This window comes from Dendrobates tinctorius, unplaced genomic scaffold, assembly GCF_039654945.1.
Source record: "Dendrobates tinctorius isolate UK_male_01 unplaced genomic scaffold, ASM3965494v1 ptg000171l, whole genome shotgun sequence".
Taxonomy (NCBI): domain Eukaryota; kingdom Metazoa; phylum Chordata; class Amphibia; order Anura; family Dendrobatidae; genus Dendrobates; species Dendrobates tinctorius.
In genome coordinates, this window is record NW_027361838.1 from 13,260,314 (window position 1) to 13,280,911 (window position 20,598).

Consider the following 20,598-nt stretch of genomic DNA (forward strand, 5'->3'; position numbering starts at 1 on the left):
GCAAAGATCAATGTTCCCGCTATTTTGTGTGGAGCCCCTTCATTTAACAGATATTACAACATTTGTGAACACGGAAGTGTTAAGTCAGAAAATATTTTGTAGAAGAAGAGGTGAAGGTAATCAAGTGCAGGTTATGTCTGGGATGTGGTGATGTTACACAAGACGAAAAGAATGGGAGGTGTTTTAGCACTTGCTGTGAGCTTCTATCTTCACTATGTTCTCCCTGTACTGTGTGCGTCTGCTATCTGCATAACACTGCACTAGAAGTAACTTTTATAAAGTAGTTTATTGCTCAATTAAAGCATATCCCTAGAATTTGTCACCAGTGTCCGATCAGTGGATGATGATGAATGGATGTGACACTGTAGATTGCTAGAATCAAGTGGCAGCTAGTGATGAGCGAATGTGCTCATTACTCGAGTTCTCCAACATACTGAGCATGCTCAGGTGTTCTCCGAGTATCTTGGGCGTGCTCGTAGATTATGTTTGACTTCCCGCAGTTGCATGATTTGCAGCTGCTAGACAGCCTCAATACATGTGGGGACTCCCTAACAAACAGGCAATCCCCACATGTATGTGTTCAGGCTGTCTAGCAGCTGCAAATCATGCAGCTGCGAGAACTCAACCATAATCTACAAGCACGCCCAAGATACTCGGGGAACACCTGAGCGTGCTCAGAAAACTCACGTAATGAGCACACTCGCTTATCACTAGTAGCAGCAATGCTAGAGAAGTCAAAGTCAGATTCACTTTTCTTTTTAGGCCACGTTCACACGTTGATTATTCGGTCAGTATTTGATCAGTATTTGTAAGCCAAAACCAGGAGTGGGTGATAAACCCAGAAGTGGTGACGGGTTTCTATTAGACTTTTCCTCTGATTGTTCCTCTTCTGATTTTGGCTTACAAATACTGAGGTCAAATACTGACCAAATACTGAATATGTGCATGTGGCCTGTCTTAAGGAGGTTGCATTGGATGTTAGTTATAGTTTACAGCTGACCATGAGGCATCCATATGAAGACAACTGTATCCAACAGGATACGGTGCTAAATTGGCATCACTGTAATGTGTATAAGTTTTTAACAGTGAGAAGAGTGGTCAAACTCCACTGATACGATATACAGCTCTGGCAAAAATTAAGAGACCACTTTCAAATGTTCAGTTTGTCTGATTTTTCTCTTTATAGGTATAATTTTGAGTAAAATGTAAATTGTTCTTTTAGTCTATAAACTTCTGACAACATGTCTCTGAATTTCCAGGCAAAAAATGTTGTATTTTTTTCTGACAAAGAAAAATGGTCAAAATTAAAAAAAAACAAAAAAAAAACCCAGTGCTTTCAGACCTCAAATAATGCAAAGAAAACAAGTTCATAATCATTTGGAAACAACAATACTAATGTTTTCACTCAAGAAGAGTTCAGAAATCAATATTTTGTGGAATAACTGTGATTTTTAAAAAGAGCTTTCATGCATCTGGGCATGCTTTCCTCCAGTCTTTCACACTGCTTCTGGCGCAAAAATGTAAGCAGTTCTTCTTTGTTTGATGGCTTGTGACTATCCATCATCCTCTTGATTACATTCCAGAGGTTTGGAGAATGGGCTCCCCATGACAGGGTTTTTGATTTGGTGGTCTCTTAATTTTTGCAAGAGCTGTATATGGTATAACCTCGCTATGTGTCATAACAGTGGCATTTGATCATGCCTAACCTAAGCCTTCATGGACTGGACTGTGAACCCTGACCTAATGTGGATCTATTCTACCTGGAGTCACTGATTCTTTTCAGCTAGATTATTGTGATTCCACAGGGGACAATGAGTTATGATAGAGACTATATCGTGTGTGCTAAACTGATGTGCATGCTGAATGTATTAGACAGTGTAGACAGTAACTCATGCCCTATGGGACAAGTTTTATTATGAATGCTATCTGAAACATGTAGGTTATAAAACAATGTTCGGAAGTCTATCAAATCTAAAAACAAAAATCAAAAAACTTTAAAATTTGGTTTTATTTGTTCAATAGCTCATGACAGGTGCAGTAACATGCAAATTTTGAACAACTTTTATTGAAAACTTTTGTGTTTTCAATACATATACCATTAACACAAAGATTCCAAATTTATGACATTAAAGCCGATCTGTCACCAGATTTCACAATACAAATCGCATACATTATTAAATAGACACAGACCTGTTGAGACTGGAGTACTTTCTTTGCAAATCCACGTCAGAATAGCTGTATAATCCGTTTTGAAATTTCAACCTCAATCCCTGCATATGAAGGCTGATTGACAGATCCTCAGTGTCCTTCCTCCCTGCTTCTGAGATCTCACACTGCTCAGTACAAGCTGCAGTGGTCAGTCAGACTATGCGCCTGGAGTCTGAATACACTTGTACTCATAAACTCTATCACTGTGTAAATGAATTTATAAAAGTCTCATTTTAATATCAGGCTGTTGATTTTCAAAGTTAATGACACCCGCCTCATTAGGCACATTTAGTAGTTTATACAGTGGGTATCGTGAAATCTAGTGACAGATCTGCTTTAACAGCTACAAACTGACTTATTAGTTAGTGTACAAAATATCTACTGTCAGATATGGGATCAAATCAGAGGTTTTCCTGATTCATAGCTGTAGTTTTAAACCAGAAACATTTCTAGCAAAATGTTCCTAAAACTGTGAAAACTGCAATTGTAGTGCCACAAGATATCATCTTTATTTCAGTTTTTACATTCATTTTTAAGCAGCCTGCTTCTAACAGCACTGTGTGAATGGGAAACTTCTCGGATAGTAGATCCCATATCAGGATTACATGATTTCCATGCAGCGATACATTCTGAAAGATGCAGTATAAGTACATGTGTGACATTATGATAGGTCTGCAATGTCAGCTAAATATTCCGGGTTCCCACAAAATTATGATTTACAGTGGATATTTAGAATTTAATCCACCATTTTAGGCAGATTACAATACCTTAAATCAACACCAAATCCAAAATAATAATTTCAAGTGCCGCTGTGCAATGACTCAACCCGTCTGCCCCACCGGTAGTATGAATTACCCCGAAACAGAAACAGCACTATACAAACTCATAATAAAATATATATTTTATTGAAACATATTAAAACAATGTACTGATGAAACCTCTGTTGTATGACACAAAAGGCTAAATACATCCTAGAGCATGGACTAATGTGAGGATAGAGTGAACCAGTAATGCTTAACAATGATCAACTAAATAGAGCAAGGCGTTAAATTGCTAAAAGGTAAACCAAACTAACAATTAATTGCCTTCAGCCTGAAAAACTATCATAGCGAATGCTAGGTAAAGTAAGGCTCTCCATAGAACTAACAGCATGAATAGCACTGGTTCACTCTCTCTCCAAATTACAGAGACCGCTGGGTAATTATCCTTGCAAACCAAGTATAAGCAAGTGCCCCGACAAAATTCATAGCTTACTAACACTGCTAAAAATAAGCTTGTGTGAGCCTGTCAATGCATAACCCGCGGTCAAACAAAGTATTACGTCAATAGCTTACATGGATTAGAAATAGCCGCGTGTCCCTCTTCCCGACGCGCGTATACGCCCCCTGAGGAAGAGGACGAAACACGCGTCGGGGAGAGGGACACGTGGCTATTTCTAATCCATGTAAGCTATTGACGTAATACTTTGTTTGACCGCGGGTTATGCATTGACAGGCTCACATTAGCTTATTTTTAGCAGTGTTAGTAAGCTATGAATTTTGTCGGGGCACTTGCTTATACTTGGTTTGCAAGGATAATTACCCAGTGGTCTCTGTAATTTGGAGAGAGAGTGAACCAGTGCTATTCATGCTGTTAGTTCTATGGGGAACCTTACTTTACCTAGCATTCGCTATGATAGTTTTACAGGCTGAACGCAATTAATTGTTAGTTTGATTTACTTTTTAGCAATTTAATGCCTTTCTCTATTTAGTTGATCATTGTTAAGCATTACTGGTTCACTCTATCCTCACATTAGTCCATGCTCTAGGATGTATTTAGCCTTTTGTGTCATACAACAGAGGTTTCATCAGTACATTGTTTTAATATGTTTCAATAAAATATATATTTTATTATGAGTTTGTATAGTGCTGTTTCTGTTTCGGGGTAATTCACACTACCGGTAGGACAGACGGGTTGAGAGATTACAATACCTTGTCAATATTTTAGGTGCCTCTTTATAAAAAGGTCATAAAGACCTAGTTGTAGAAATGCAAGGATGGCAATTTACCCTATAATAAACCAGCTTATAAGGGGGTTATCCACATATTTTCCTGTTATAGTAAACTTATTGTTGCCCAGTTGGCTGTGTCCCTATTGTTGCCCATCATTTGTATGATGAACCTGTTGTGTGATGAACCTTGATGTACATGGCGATGGGCCTAACCCTGCCAGCATTGCTGGTCACAGGGAATCTCCTGGGCTGGAGGCAAAGAATAAGAGGCACAGAGAAACGAAGTGGTGCTGGTTCCACATGCAGCCACTGTGAGACAAGGGAGTTGCTGGACAGACTGAGAAGAATAATTGGCTGAGTATTGGAGTATACCAAGGACAGAATCTGACTGCCCTGATACCTGCTGAAGGGGCGATTCTCCAAGTCTAGAAGTGATATGGAACTGTGGACAAAGTGACCCAGAATCAGGCCAAGCGTGTAACTGGAGGTTTGAGTATAAGTGAGTTGTTCCTCCTACATATCTAGTGAAAGACTTGTGTTCTGTAAGCAAGAGGTCTACTGTAATTGCAAGTTAGATTCATCTGTGCTTGAAAGAAATGGTACCAAGTGCTTGGACTGTGACAGTATTACCAAGTAGCCCCGGGAAATTGGCCACAGTTGAAATTAAATTAAAGTTAGGAGCATGGTGGCCATGAGGAAGCGAATAGAAATTCCCAGACTAATCGATAGGTGTAACCATGTGAGTTTACATAGGCAGGGCAGAAATGGCAGGGCAGTCTCTTAAAGACCCAGAGGGGCACATAAATTACAGGTAAGCTGACAGTTACTGCTACGCCCAATGGTGGTGCATGTGGGTTTGTGAACCCATTGTGCCACAGGGCTGGGCCTGCCCAGGAAGGGTCGTAGCTAAGCAGCTACCTGGTGTTCATTGGAGCTCATGATGGTGGAGACAGACAGAGCTTTAGGTAGCCATCAGGTACCACTCCTAAATAGATCCCAGGGGTCCAGTTCGCTGACACTGATTAGGGATAGGTCTCCTTTCAGACTAGTAAGCTCTGGTTAACTCTACAGAACGATTACTGACACGGATTCGGATTTGGCTGAGACACGCCGGTCTAGGATACTGGATTAGGGTTTGGCCACACTTGAACCGGGAGACGATGTTCAGGTGTGGCCTCTAATGGACCATAATACAAGGTTCAGGCACTGGCCGCTCCGGGACCAGGGGACTTCACAACTCACTAGTAGCACATTTTACTCACTAATGATTCAACCCGTTGCTTGGCAACTCCCTAAGGGAAAGGGAGTCTTTTATACTTGATGACTCCCAGCAATTGGTTGGGAGTCATCTTGTAGGTGTCCTAATTATACTAAATACCTCTCAGCAACAAGCTGAGGGCATTTAGTATATGTGCGTGCTGCCCCTTTAAGAATGAGGAGCACACGCTTGCTTTCCTTACAGGAAAGCTGTGCCAGAGTGTTTTTTAAAAAATGCTAAAAAGTATTAATGATATTCTGCAACAGCATTGTATTAGATATAGGAAGCACCCCTCTTACAAGCTGGTTCTCTGTAAATCTCTAATTAATTCACTAAAGGGGTTGTTCCCTTTAAATAAATTTTTAGCCATGGCTGCAGTTTACTGCAAAAAAAAAAGAAACCGCACTGTCCTCACGATGCCTGGGTCAGCTGGCGAGCCTCCGATGCTGTTCTTAGTATCTGGCATTGGCTGCGGCTCTGACATCACCTTGGCATTTTAGCAGCCAACCCGTGCGCTTAGCGGCACTGAACCTGGCGACCTGTCCAGCGCGGCAGCCAATGCCAGGTACAAGGGGCAGCTGCAGAGACTCGCTGGTGGAAGCGGGAAAGATGACTACAGCACTGCTGTTTTCTTATAGCAAACTGCAGCCAGGAGACAATCTTAATTGAAAGGGAACAACCTCTTTATGTGCTTTCCACTTTGTGCCAATTAGTTTGGTCTCAAAAATCTGTTTTTTCTCATATGTGAAAAATGGTCCACGTGCTGGACCCATTTTTGGTCCGCATATCAGCTTCTACAAATTCTTGTTTTTCTCAACTGCTGAAAAAAATGCTTACGTATTTCTTACCCTCTATCCGATAAAATACAACAAATTGTGCAGTCAGTTTTTTTTTGACAGTGCCATTGACTTGCATTGGTGCATTTGATCTGCAACACGACTCAAAGTAGGACATGTCTCTGTTTTTTTCATGGACAACCAGTCCGCAAAAAAAAGGATAAGTGAAAAGGCATGTCTGATAACCGCAAAAATAAAAGATACCTTCGATTATAATACCTCTGCAGCAGACACTACAAAACAACTTTTACATATCAAGAACCATTATACTATTTATTAATAGTTAACTACTTATCTGTTACAAACTTCACACTGTGAAACTGTAGCACCCCGGCAAGTATCCAGTGGTGGACCAATGGTTGTGAGCAGTAACGTGGCCATTTTTTGATCATTCTGGTGTTGGGCAATAAAGAGATGATGAGACATTTTAGCAGTTGTTTGCCATATATTCAATGAACTGGATTGTCCATGACTTATGGAGTCAGCGGGCCAGAGGCTGTGGTTTCACACTTACTTTCATGCTCAGCTCCTTCATTCTGTGGTGAGTAGGTGGGAGTCTCGGACTCATTACTTGCACTTATCTTACTTACTCCTGCGGGTCCAGCTTTACCACTTTTACTGGGTGAGATATTTTTGGTGTTATCACTGCTATTGGGTAATGCATCTGTGATGGGGGAATGCTGTGTGGACTCATGCTTGACTACCCGACATGCAGGGGAGTCTGTTAGTCCATCAGCACTAGCACTCAGTTCAGGGCACGCACCATATGGCAATCCTCCCCCTACAGCATCCAGAAGATAACAAAGACATTGCTATTAGATGATATATTCAAGATTCATCATTTTGTTCACTAAGTAACAGGGGACTGATATGTACAACCGGAACTGGATGCTAAGAACATACTGAAGGTCAGTAAACGGCCCCCCAAAATGATACCTCATATTAAAACTAATGGGGAGAATCCCCCAAATCCCTACAGACAGAATCCAGTCCTGGATGCTATAGAGAAGCCCTCTGTTCTTTAGTGGTCACATCAATTCAGCACAGAAACATGCACAATATATACATTATATATTCCTTTACAAATTGAGAGAAATATAGGTTAGTCATTGGACAAACCAATATTAGAGGTCACATGTACATGAACATATCAGCATGGCAGATGACGGAGCTTTTATGCATTTCACCTGTTTGCTGAATACATGAACACACCACACAAAACTAGACACTGAGTTTTACAAATGTCAGGTCTGAAAATGGAACATAACACAAGGATACAAAAAACAAAAATAACCATGACGAATGACAGATTTTTCCTTCCTTAAGCCTTGTGAACCTCAGTTTCAGTCAAATTACATAGGTTCACAAAGAAACATACAATTTATATGTAAATTCCAAATTCTTTTCTCATGTTTTAATTCTGGGCAAAAAAAAAATAGTTACAGTATACTTTAAGGGAACCTGTCATGAAGATTTTATACTGCAAATTAATGGCATGCATGTACAAAATGCTTTTAAACTGACCAAATCCATACCTTCATTGTAGAAATCCATACTGTTGTGTCTGAGAAATCCTAAGTTGAAATTGAATGTAAATGAAAGTTATTCGGAGTGGGACACTGCACTTGCAGCGTTCCTTCCCTATTCCCCGCCTGCTGTCAGCCTCCTCTGTCTGACTGACTGGTCACTGAAACAAGAATGAACTGTCAGTCAGACACAGAGAGCAGGCGGTGGGAGGAAAATAAGGAGGAAGGGCAGGAGACCTGCAAGTGCAGTGTCCCACCCTGAACCACTTGCAGCTCATTTTCATACAATTCCAATGCTGCATTTCTCAGAAACTTTAACAGATTTCTACAATGAAGATATGGATGTAATCAGCATAAAAGTGCCTGTGCATACATTAGTTTAAAGTGTAAAATCCTCATGATGGGTTTCCATTCAAATAATGATGATGATGCTTTCTTTCACAATGCAACATTTGAAACAGACAACTAACATAAGGCAGAACATTGAGTTGCAAGCTGTTAGTATAGCTGGAAATGAACTATGACTATGTCATGCAATTATAATAGATCCATGCAATATGCAGGAAACTGGTAGATTATTTACCGGCAGGACAATGTGCAGAAGTGCAAGTGCAAAGTCATTAGGAATGGATTTCACATACTGGGCTATGAAATCTGGATTTCTTCTACATAGATACCATAGGATAAAGAGATGTGACTTCAGACATGGAGGGAGGCTACGAACATCACTGGAGGTGAAATGTGTACTCAAAGAACAGCACAAATAGCATCGGCTGGATTGTGCTAAATTAACATTGGAAAGGAAATGTGGAGTGATGGTGCGAAGCGACAGCATTGATTACATGATCATTATACCAATGAAAGCAAGAAAAGCGCAATATAAATGTACAAAAAACTATCAAGTCTTGTTATCATTGATGAGCAACACTTACCAATGGCAGCTTTCACTATTATTGGCTCTGAGTCAGAAGAATAGCCACTAAGGCCAGCAGCATTCACAGCTCGGACTCGTAAAATGTAGTTTTCACCAGTAAGAAGACCATGGCAAACAAATCTGTGTGCAGCAGAGGAGAAGCAAACACATTTGCAGTATAAGAACGAGAGTTAATATGTAGAAATACAAGAACTGAGCACGAACATTGAACACAAGAGCATAAACCTCACAATGAACATGTGAACATCGCCATCGAACTAGTTATTAAGGTCAATATGAAAATTACATCAAGGAAAGGACATGTGACAACTCACATAAATCATTTTTGGATCATTTGTGTTTTTTATCTCCAGAGCTTAGATATTAAAGGGGCTAGATTTCTTGAAAAAAAGTCTTTGTGTTACCCCCACCTCCCCGCCCAAAATAGTACAACTTGTGTACATGTGTCTGATATTGCCGCTCATTCACTTAAAGTAATCACCAAGAAATCTCATGAACAGGAGTAGTGCTGTTTGTTAAAAAAAAATAAAAAAAATTACCAAAAACCCCAACAACCTATTTGCCTAATTCTGGACCTACAAATAAGTCATCTGCTGTGCCAAAAATCTAGACCTAGACAACGTTCATGGGTATATGATATTTTCAAGAATTAGATAATATTTAGTATCAGCTGATGTACAAAATATGAAAGATTAAGTAAGGTCTATCCTTAGAAAAGCTCAACAACAGCCAGCCTGGTGGAAGTCCATGCACCCCCTGCCAATCAGTTGATCGAAGAATCTGCAGGGCACTGGATCTGGACAGATTGATACATTATATTGCAGGACACCGAATCTGGACAGCTTGATACATTATGTTGCAGGGCATTGGATCTGGACAGCTTGATACATTGTGTTGCAGCGCACTGGATCTGGATAGCTTGATACATTATATTCCAGGGCATCGGAACTAGACAGCTTGATACATTATGTTGCAGGGCACCGGATCTGGACAGTTTGACACATTATGTTGCAGGGCACCGGATCTGGATAGCTTGATACATTATGTTGCAGGGCACCGGATCTGGACAGCTTGATCCATTTTATTGCAAGGCATTGGATCTGGACAGCTTGATACATTATGTTACAGCCCAAAATAGCACATAAGAAAACCTGGACTCACTTGCAGGCAGAAAGCTACAGTACCATTTACAACTGCTATACAACATTCTGAGCTAGTTTCAAGGCCCTGCAGCCTCTTTAATTAGATGAACAGTGAGGGTTGCTGACAATTTCTAACATAGATTATTCATATGCTTGGTAATGGGTAATGTATCTATAATACTATGTGAATGAAGACATAGAAGAAAATAACTAAACCCTAGCAGGAACATTGGTTACCTTGTGCCTTTCACTGGGTTGTTGTTGCATGGTTCCCACTTGCCGGATCCTGAAATGCTGGCCTCAATGTAGTATCCCACCAGCTCTCTGGCATCCTTGGACTCTGTCCATGTAAGAACTACAGAGGTATCTGTGTTCCTTGTAGGTATAAGGTTACTCGGTGGGTTGGGGATATCTACAGGAAGATAGGTTACAAGTTAGAGTGAATAAAAAAATAAAGTTGAATTACTTTCATGCTGCAGAAGGAACATCCTGTATCTGTATATACACGACTCAAAAAAATAAAGGGAACACTTAAACAACAGAATATAACTCCAAGTAAATCAAAAGTCTGTGAAATCAAGCTGTCCACTTAGGAAGCAACACTGATTGACAATCAATTTCACATGCTGTTATGCAAATGGAATAGACAACAGATGGAAATTATTGGCAATTATCAAGACACACTCAATAAAGGAGTTGTTCTGCAGGTGGGGACCACTGACCACATCTCAGTACCAATGCTTTCTGGCTGATGTTTTGGTCACTTATGAATGTTGGTTGTGCTTTCACACTCGTGGTAACATGAGACGGACTCTACAATCCACACAAGTGGCTCAGGTAGTACAGTTCATCCAGGATGGCACATCAATGCGAGCTGTCAAAAGAAGGTTTGCTGTGTCTTTCACCGTAGTGTCCAAAGGCTGGAGGCGCTACTAGGAGACAGGCCAGTACACCAAGAGACGTGGAGGGGGCCATAGGAGGGCAACAACCCAGCAGCAGGACCGCTACCTCAGCCTTTGTGCAAGGAGGAACAGGAGGAGCATTGCCAGAGCCCTTCAAAATGACCTCCAGCAGGCCACAAATGTGCATGTGTCTGCACGAACGGTTAGAAACTGACTCCATGAGAATGGTCTGAGTGCCCCGACATCTACAGATGGGGGTTGTGCTCACAGCTCAACACCGTGCAGGACACTTGGCATTTGCCACAGAACACTAGGAATGGCAAATTCGTCACTGGCGTCACTGGCGCCACTGGCGCCTTGTGCTTTTCACAGATGAAAGCAGGTTCACACTGAGCACATGTGACAGAGTCTGGAGACGCCGTGGAGAGCGATCTGCTGCCTGCAACATCCTTCAGCATGACTGGTTTGGTAGTGGGTCAGTAATGGTGTAGGGTGGCATTTCTTTGGAGGGTCGCACGTGTAGGGCTGTGAGCAGAACCCCCATCTGTGGACGTCGGGCACTCACACCATTCTCATGGAGTCAGTTTCTAACAGTTTGTGCAGATACATGCACATTTGTGGCCTGCTGGAGTTAATTTTGCAGGGCTCTGGCAGTGCTTCTCCTGTTCCTCCTTGCACAAAAGCGGAGGTAGCAGTCCTGCTGCTGGGTTGTTGCCCTCCTACGGCCCCCTCCACGTCCCCTGGTGTACTGGCCTGTCTCCTGGTAGCGCCTCCAGCCTCTGGACACTACGCTGACAGAGACAGCAAACCTTCTTCCCACAGCTCGCATTGATATGCCATCCTGGATGAGCTGCACTACCTGAGCCACTTTGTGTGGGTTCAGTGGCGTAGCAACTGTTTGTGGCGCCCGGGGCGGTCGAAAAATTTGCCGCCCCTTTGGTCGTTGATAATCCGGATGCATCTGAAAAGACCACACTACACTCAAAGATGTCTGCTGTTATTATTTCTAAATTTATAGACTTTCATCTTCTTGATGATGCTGGATGAAGACCTAATGGCTTTTTTTATAATAATTTTTAATAATGTGACAGAAAAAAACAGAAAGTACAAATTATTTTCGAAACTTGGGTTTTGTTTTGTTTTTTTCAGGTTTTTCAATAAAAATAAAACATTCTAAGTATATAATAATATGCAATCATGTGTCCTTTTTTGAATACACTTAAAAACAGATAAAAAAATTAGAAGGCTAGCACAAAAATGGGCATCAAAGTGGGCTATGAGGTATGGTATTGAAGGGGTTAAATGGCTTTGGGCCACTGATCTAACACCTGATATACATACCTAGTGATGCCCCACATGAAATTCATGTCACTCCAGCCTGGCACAAATGGGTTCTGGGCATCAGAACTTTGATGCCAGTTCAGGTGTTAGATCAGTGGCCCAAAGCCATTTAACCCCTTAAATTTAGCTGTTACTTATTCACATGTGTGAAAATTGGTTCTCTGCCCACTTTGATGCCAGTTTTGATGGCCATAACCCATTTGTGCCAGGCTGGATTGACATGAATTTCATGTGTGGCATCACAAGGTATGTAAATCACGTGTCAGATCAGTGGCACAAAGCCATTTAACCCCTTCAATACCATACCTCATAGCCCACTTTGATGCCCATTTCTCTGCCAGCCTTCTAATTTTTTTTATCTGTTTTTAAGTGTATTCACAAAAGGACACATGATTGCATATTTATTATATACTTTTATTTTTATTGAAAAACCTGAAAAAAACAGAAAATAAAAAATAGCCGAATAAGAAACCAACTTCAGCATTCGTCAATCTCCAGGACTCAAGGCCTGAGGCTGTCAAGGACCAGGTTGACCGGGCGGTGTGTGGCAGGCCGCAGGCAGGTCACGTGTCTCCCTCGTCCTCCCCTCACAGATATCACGGGCAACCCGGCAGCGCTTCCCGCCGTCCCCCTCACTCACCGGCTCCTGTGTCCCTCCCGGGATCCGCTCTGAGTCCTGCTGCGCCGGCTCAGCGCGAACACCTCCTCCAGGAGCAGACGGGTCTCTGAGTGCGCCCGCCGCCAAGCACCGGCTCAGGAGCGGACAGCAGCCGAGGCTCCAGTCCAGCAAGCCAGGTACTAGAAGAATTTGAAAGCGCCTGCACTGTGCGCCTCCGCGGAGTCCGCGCTGTTCTCCCACAGGCCACAGAGTGACAGAGAAGAGGAATTGAATTGCTGCCGCGCCGCACCGCCCCCACACACGTGTCGCCTGGGGCGGACCGCCCCCTCCGCCCCCCCACGCTACGCCACTGTGTGGGTTGTAGAGTCCGTCTCATGCTACCACAAGAGTGAAAGCACAACCAACATTCAAAAGTGACCAAGACATCAGCCAGAAAGCATTGGTACTGAGATGTGGTCTGTGGTCCCTACCTGCAGTACCACTCCTTAATTGAGGGTGTCCTGATAATTGCCAATAATTTTCATCTGTTGTCTATTCCATTTGCACAACAGCATGTGAAATGATGTATTCCTGATCTAGTAAGCTCATTATATATTGTTCCTGATTGTTCCTGAATAAAGAAGCTCTGTTGTCACACGCTTGGAGAGTATCCTGAATAATCCACTGCCAACACATTGCTTTTCAACCATGCTTCCACAGAATTAAAAAAAAAATAAAACTCATGAAATAGGCCTGGACAGAAATTATGGTACCCTTAACTTAACATTTTGTTGCACAACCTTTTGAGGCAATCATTGCAATCAAATGATTCCTGTAACTGTCAATGAGATTTCTGCACCTCTCGACAGGTATTTTGGCCCACTCAAAAGCAATTTGCTCTAGTTGTCTTGTGTTTGAAGGTTGACTTTTCCAGATGGCATGTTTCAGCTCTTTCCAAAGATGCTCAATAGGACTTAGGTCAGGGCTCATAGAAGTCAAATGTTTTCCTCTTAGCCATTCTTGGGTGTTTTTAGCTGTGTGTTTTGGGTCATTATCCTGTTGCAAGACCCATGACCAGCGACTGAAACCAAGCTTTCTGACAATGGGAAGCACATTTCTCTCTAGAATCCCTTGATTCTGTCTTGATTCTTGTCTTGAGATTTCATTGTACCCTGCACAGATTCTAGACACCCTGTGCCAGATGCAGCAAAGCAGCCACAGATCGTAACAGAGTCTCCTCCATGTTTCACAGTAGGGACAGTGTTCTTTTCTTGATATGCTTCATTTTTCTGTCTATGAACATAGAGCTGATGTGCCTTGCCAAAAAGTTCTATTTTTGTCTCATCTGTTTATAGGACATTCTCCTAGAAACTTTGTGGCTTGTCAACATGTAGTTTGGCAAATTCCAGTCTGGCTTTTTTATGATTTTTTTTCAACAATGTCCTCCATGGTCGTCTCCCATGAAGTCCACTTTGGCTCATACAACGACGGATGGTGCATTCTGACACTGATGTTCCTTGAGCTTGAAGGTCACCTTTAATCTGTTAAGAAGTTTTTCTGGGCTCTTTTGTTACCATTCGTATTATCCGTCTCTTTGATTTGTCATGAATTTTCCTCATGCGGACACATCCAGGGAGGTTGGCTACAGTCCCATGGAGCTTAAATTTCTGAATAATATGTGCAACTATAGTCACAGGAACATCAAGCTGCCTGGAGATGGTCTTATAACTTTTACCTTTCACATGTTTGTCTATAATTTTCTTTCTAACCTAAGGAGACAACTCTTTCCTTCCCTTCCTCTGGTCCATGTTGAGTGTGATACACACCATGTCACCAAACAGTACAGTGAGTATCTGTAGCCCTCTATACAGGCTCACTCACTGATTCCAAGATTGTAGACACCTGTGATGCTAATTAGTGGATACACCACGATTTAACATGTCCCTTTTGTCATATTATTTTCATGGGTACCATCATTTGTGTCCAGGCCTATTTCATGAGTCTTATTTTTTTTAAAATTCTGTGGAAGCATGGTTAAAAAGCAATGTCTGACTTTCATTTGTTCATTTTCATAGATTTGTGAATTTTACTTTTGTTAGATTCAATTTATTTCTGTGACCATTGTGGATTTTTCTGTCATTAAACAAGGGGTACCAACAATTTTGACCACGTGTGTATAAATATTAAGAAATAACCTAAACAAACGAATAAAAGCTGCAAAGCTTCGAGTGACCTACACTTGTATGATTGTCTTCAGTGATATCACTTACCAAGTTTGTCACCCACTACAGTGGATTCCGTTGCCTCTGAGGGTTCCCCCACTCCTGCAGAGTTACAGGAACGTACTCTGAAACTATAAGACTTTCCCTCTGCAAGATCAAAGAGAGCAAACCTTGGAGACTTTACAGGGATTTCTGTGTTGACTCTCTGCCAGTTTTCTGTGCCAGCGACGCTCTGTAACAGCATGAACGAGTACACGGTTAAAGGTCTACTGTGTCATGTACAGCTATATACATACACTACCTTTCAAAAGTTTAGGATTATGTAGAAATTTCCTTATTTTTGAAAGAAAAGCACAAGTTTTTCCAATGAAGCTAACATTAAATGATTCATAAATACACTCTATACATTGTTAATGTGGTAAATGACTATTCTAGCTGCAAACGTCTGGTTTGTAATGCAATATATTCACAGGAATTATAGAGGCTCATTTCCAACAACCATCACTCCAGTGTTCTTATGGTACTTTGTGTTTGCTAATTGTGTAAGAAGGCTAATGGATGGATAGAAAACATTTGAAAACCCTTGTTCAAGTATGTTATCACAGCTGAAAACAGTTTGGCTGATTAGAGAAGCTATAAACCTGACCTTCCTTTGAGCTAGTTGAGAATCTGAGGCATTACATTTGTTGGTTCCATTATACTCTCAAAATGGCCAGAAAAAAAGAACTTTCATGTGAAACTCGACAGTCTAGTCTTGTTCTTAGAAATGAAGGCTATTCCATGCAAGAAATTGCCAAGAAACTGAAGGTTTCCTACAATGGTATGTACTACTCCCTTCAAAGGAGAGCAGAAACAGGCTCTATCCAGAGTAGAAAGAGAAGTGGGAGGCCCCGCTGCATAACTGAGCAACAAGACAAGTACATTAGAGTTTGTAGTTTGAGAAATTGACGCCTCACAGGTCCTCAACTGGCAGCTTCATTAAATAGTACACACAAAATGCCAGTGTCAACGTCTACAGTGAAGAGGCGACTCCGGAATGCTGGCCTTCAGGGCAGAGTGACAAAGAAAAAGCCATATCTGAGACTGGCTAATAAAAGGAAAAGATTAATATGGGCAAAAGAACACAGACATTGGACAGAGGAAGATTGGAAAAAAGTGTTATGGACAGACTAATCCAAGTTTGAGGTGTTTTGATCACACAGAAGAACATTTGTGAGACGCAGAACAACTGAAAAGATGCTGGAAAAGTGCCTGACGCCATCTGTCAAGCATGGTGGAGGTAATGTGATGGTCCGGGGTTGCTTTTGTGCTGGTAAAGTGGGAGATTTGTACAAGGTAAAAGGGATTTTGAATAAGGAAGGCTATCACTCCATTTTGCAACGCCATGCCATACCCTATGGACAGCACTTGATTGGAGCCAATTTCATCCTACAACAGGACAATGACCCAAAGCACACCTCCAAATTATGCAAGAACTATTTAGGGAAGAACCAGGCAGCTGGTATTCTATCTGTAATGGAGTGGCAAGCGCTGTCACCAAATCTCAACCCCATTGAGCCGTTGTGGGAGCAGCTTGACCACATGGTACGCAAAAAGTGCCCATCAAGCCAAACCAACTTGTGGGAGGGGCTTCTGGAAGCATGGGGTGAAATTTCTCCAGATTACCTCAGCAAATTAACTGCTAGAATGCCAAAAGTTTGCAATGCTGTAATTGCTGCAAAGGAGCATTCTGTGACGAAAGCAAAGTTTGAAGGAGAAAATTATTATTTCAAATAAAAATCTTTTTTTCAAACCTTGTCAATGTCTGGACTAGATTTTAAATTCATTTGGCAACTCATTGATTAAAAAAGTATGAGTTTTAATGGAAAACACAAAATTGTTTGGGTGACCCTAAACGTTTGAACGTAAGTGTGCAGTAGCTCCTAATTTCACCCCCATCAAACCATAGAAAGTACATGAGTTTTCTTACCTGCCCAAGTGCTAAATGTTATATTCTATATAGCCTTTTTTCTTATTATTTCTTAAACAGCCATCAATGTCTTTAAGTACAGTTCCTATAGAGGTTTCCATCACGGGACCTTATATTCTTAAATAGCATATTAAGGTTATGTACCCATGTATGCAGAAAATTCCTGACTGAAAACCGGACTCCTTTCCAGAAAACGCGCGTTTTTTGCGCATTTTTTTTCCGGAGAGTCCCCAATCTCATAGAAAATAGTTAGAAATGCGGATTTTTTCACGAAATTAATAAGCATGCTGCGTTTTTTGCCGCGATGCATTTTTTTCGCGGAAAAAAACGCATCAATATGCACAAAAAGTGCAGAATTCATTAAAATGGATGGGATGCTTCTTGTAAGCATTTTGTAAGCGTTTTTGCCGGTAAAATCTGTCACCTCAATTTCGCACGGTATGTAAACTAGCAGTATCCGGTCCGATGGGCGTTGTTTTGGCTCCTTCCCTCCACCCCTCCTTGGCCGCTGTATGCAATCTTTCAGGTAACTTCCGTAGTTGTCATCCAGATTACACTCGTGCGCATTGTAATCTCCAATCGCACGTGCGCAGTATGCTTTGCCCAACTGTGGGCAAAGCCGAAAAGCATTAGTGCACATGCGCCGGTGAACTATGTCCCGGAACACAGAAATGGCAGCGAAATACTTCCGGGACATAGTTCACCGGCGCATAAGGAAGGAAATTACCTGAAAGATTGCATACAGAGGCCAAGGAGGAGTGGAGAGAAGGAGCCAAAACACCGCCCATCGGACCGGACTCATTTACATACCGCGCCAAATTGAGGTGACAGATTCCCTTTAAGAGTTCTGGCTCCTACAAGCCAGTTAGACGCTCCTAATCAACTTGTTACATGAATTAAAGACAGTTGTCTTACATAGTCACCTTTATAAAAGACTCCTGTCCACAGACTCAATCAGTCAGACTCTAACCTCTACAACATGGGCAAGACCAAAGAGCTTTCTAAGGATGTCAGGGACAAGATCATAGACCTGCACAAAGCTGGAATGGGCTACAAAACCATATGTAAGACGCTGGGTGAGAAGGAGACAACTGTTGCAATAGTGGTGCAATAGTAAGAAAATGGAAGAAATACAACATGACTGTCAATCGACATCAGTCTGGGGCACCATGCAAAATCTCACCTTGTGGGGTATCCTTGATCATGAGGAAGGTGAGAGATCAGCCTAAAACTACACAGGGGCGACTTGGTAAAGATCTCAAGGCAGCTGGGACCACAGTCACCAAGAAAACCATTGGTAACACATTACGCTGTAAAGGTTTAAAATCCTGCAGTGCCCGCAAGGTCCCCTGCTCAAGAAGGCACATGTGCAGGCCTGTCTGAAGTTTGCTAATGAACAGCTGGATGATTCTGTGAGTGATTGGGAGAAGGTGCTGTGGTCAGATGAGACAAAAATTGCTCTTTGGCGTTAACTCAACTCGCCATGTTTGGAGGAAGAGAAATGCTGCCTATGACCCAAAATACAATGTTGTCACTGTCAAGCATGGAGGTGGAAACATTATGATTTTGGGGTGTTTCTCTGCTAAGGGCACAGGACTACTTCACTGCATCAATGGGAGAATGGATGGAGCCATGTACAGTAAAATCCTGAGTGACAACCTCCTTCCCTCTGCCTGAACATTAAAAATGGGTTGTGGCTGGGTCTTCCAGCAAGACAATGATCCAAAACATACAGCCAAGTCAACAAAGGAGTGGCTCAAAAAGAAGCATATTAAGGTCAAGGAGTGGCCTAGACCTTACTCCCATAGAAAACTTATGGAGGGAGCTGAAGATCCGAGTTGCCAAGCGACAGCCTCAAACCTTTAATGATTTAGAGATGATCTGCAAAGAGATGTGGACTAAAATTCCTCTTGACATGTGTGCAAACCTCATCAACTACAAAAAAGTCTGACTGCTGTGCTTGCCAACAAGGGTTTTGCCACCAAGTATTAAGTCTTGTTTGCCAGAGGGATCAAATACTTATTTCTCACTGCAAAATGCAAATACATTTATATAATTTATACAATGTGATTTTCTGTATTTTATTTTTGATATTCTATCTCTCAATGTTAAAATTAATCTACCTTTAAAATTATAGACTGTTCATGTCTTTGTCAGTGGGCAAACTTACAAAATTAGCAAGGGATCAAATACTTATTTCTCCCACTGTACATGGCAGCAATAACGCAGCCAGTATCTGATTCATGGAATGCCTGTCGGGTTCCCTGTAAGCAGCAATATGAATTAGGGAACGTGTCCCTTCATAACTAGACAGATCTGCCATTCAGAAGACTGAGAAACCTGGATGACAATACAGGAATTGTAACATTAATCATAATAGCCATCTTTAGGGTCAGCTAGGTAGGATCTATGTTTGGTATTGGACATTTTACTACTTGCAAATAGTCTTCAATAATTCAGGGTTTTGTGTAAGACAATACATCCTGAATCAGTCTCACCTTTTCTACATAGTACATGACACCTTCATGGCCACGCAATTGAGGAGGCTTCCAGCTCAGCACCACATAGTTTTTGGTGGCTTCTGTCACAGAGAGATTTGATGGTGGTCCAGGAATAATCCCCTCTGGAGTTGTTAATGATAGAAAAGATGAATTTATTACCAGGAATAACGGGACAGATTTACTAAAACAAATGGTCCATTTACATTGTGTGATGGACAGCGCATGTTTACTGAAGAGCAGACGTTTAAAAGCCTGTTTACACAGGCCGACCCTGATCCATGTGTGCAAAGTGCAATCAGTGATAGAGCAATGATCTTTTGGGCAAACCAAGAGATCTAGGAACTCATTCTCAATAATCTTTCAGAGTAAATAGACTTTAAGGGCCCAATTTATTATTGCATCTGCATACCCGTAATTTGATCGTGGGACTTTGATGGGTTGCCATTACCGTTGGGGGTTTGCAGAAGACCACCATGCTTGTCATTGCAGATCTCTTATTAACGCTGGCCCCTGGTCAGCATTCATAGGAGATGATGATTTATGCTACACATAGCAGGGCTGAAGCGATCGCATGATCACAGCTTCAAGTTTCCTAAGGAAACTATTGAAACAAGTAAAAAGTAGAAAGAAATGTTTTAAGACATATTTAAAAAGTAAAAAAAAAATAGTAAAGTTTAAATCAACCTCCTTTTGCCCCATTCAAAATAAAGCAAAAAGAAATACACATATTGTTATTGCTGCGGTCAGAAACGCCTGATCTATCAGTATATACACTAAATTATTCCTATTGGTAAACTGCATAACAAGAAAAAAATCTAAACTCCAGAATTACGTTTTTTAGTTCATAATAACAGGCAATCAAAACATTGCATCTACTGTAAAATAGTATCAATAAAAAACATCAGCTCGTTGCACAAACAATAAGCCCTCACCCAACCCCACATCCCAAAAAATGGAGACGCCATTTTTCTTACAAACTTTGAAATTTTTTTTCATCACTTAAATAAAAACAAACCTATACATGTATGGCATCTGCAATCTCGTAATGACCTGGAGAATCATAATGGTGGGTCAGTTTCAGCATTTAGTGAGCATGGTAAATAAAAAAACAAAAAACAATTGTTGAATTGCATTTTTTGGCAATTTCGTCTCACTTGGAATTTTTTTTCCT

The 20,598-nt window shown here is 41.4% G+C and overlaps 1 protein-coding gene across 1 annotated transcript in view; it reads right to left on the bottom strand.

Moving 5' to 3' along the window:
• The window catches only part of MYOM1 (myomesin 1), a 190,527-nt gene that overhangs the window by 56,078 nt on the left and 113,851 nt on the right, over positions 1–20,598 (bottom strand). The window contains exons 14-17 of the mRNA XM_073550891.1: positions 19,425–19,549; positions 15,006–15,189; positions 10,132–10,306; positions 8,751–8,872 (exon numbers count right to left, since the gene is read on the bottom strand). Of these exons, the coding sequence (XP_073406992.1) occupies positions 8,751–8,872; positions 10,132–10,306; positions 15,006–15,189; positions 19,425–19,549 (606 nt within the window). The remainder of the gene's footprint in view (positions 1–8,750; positions 8,873–10,131; positions 10,307–15,005; positions 15,190–19,424; positions 19,550–20,598) is intronic.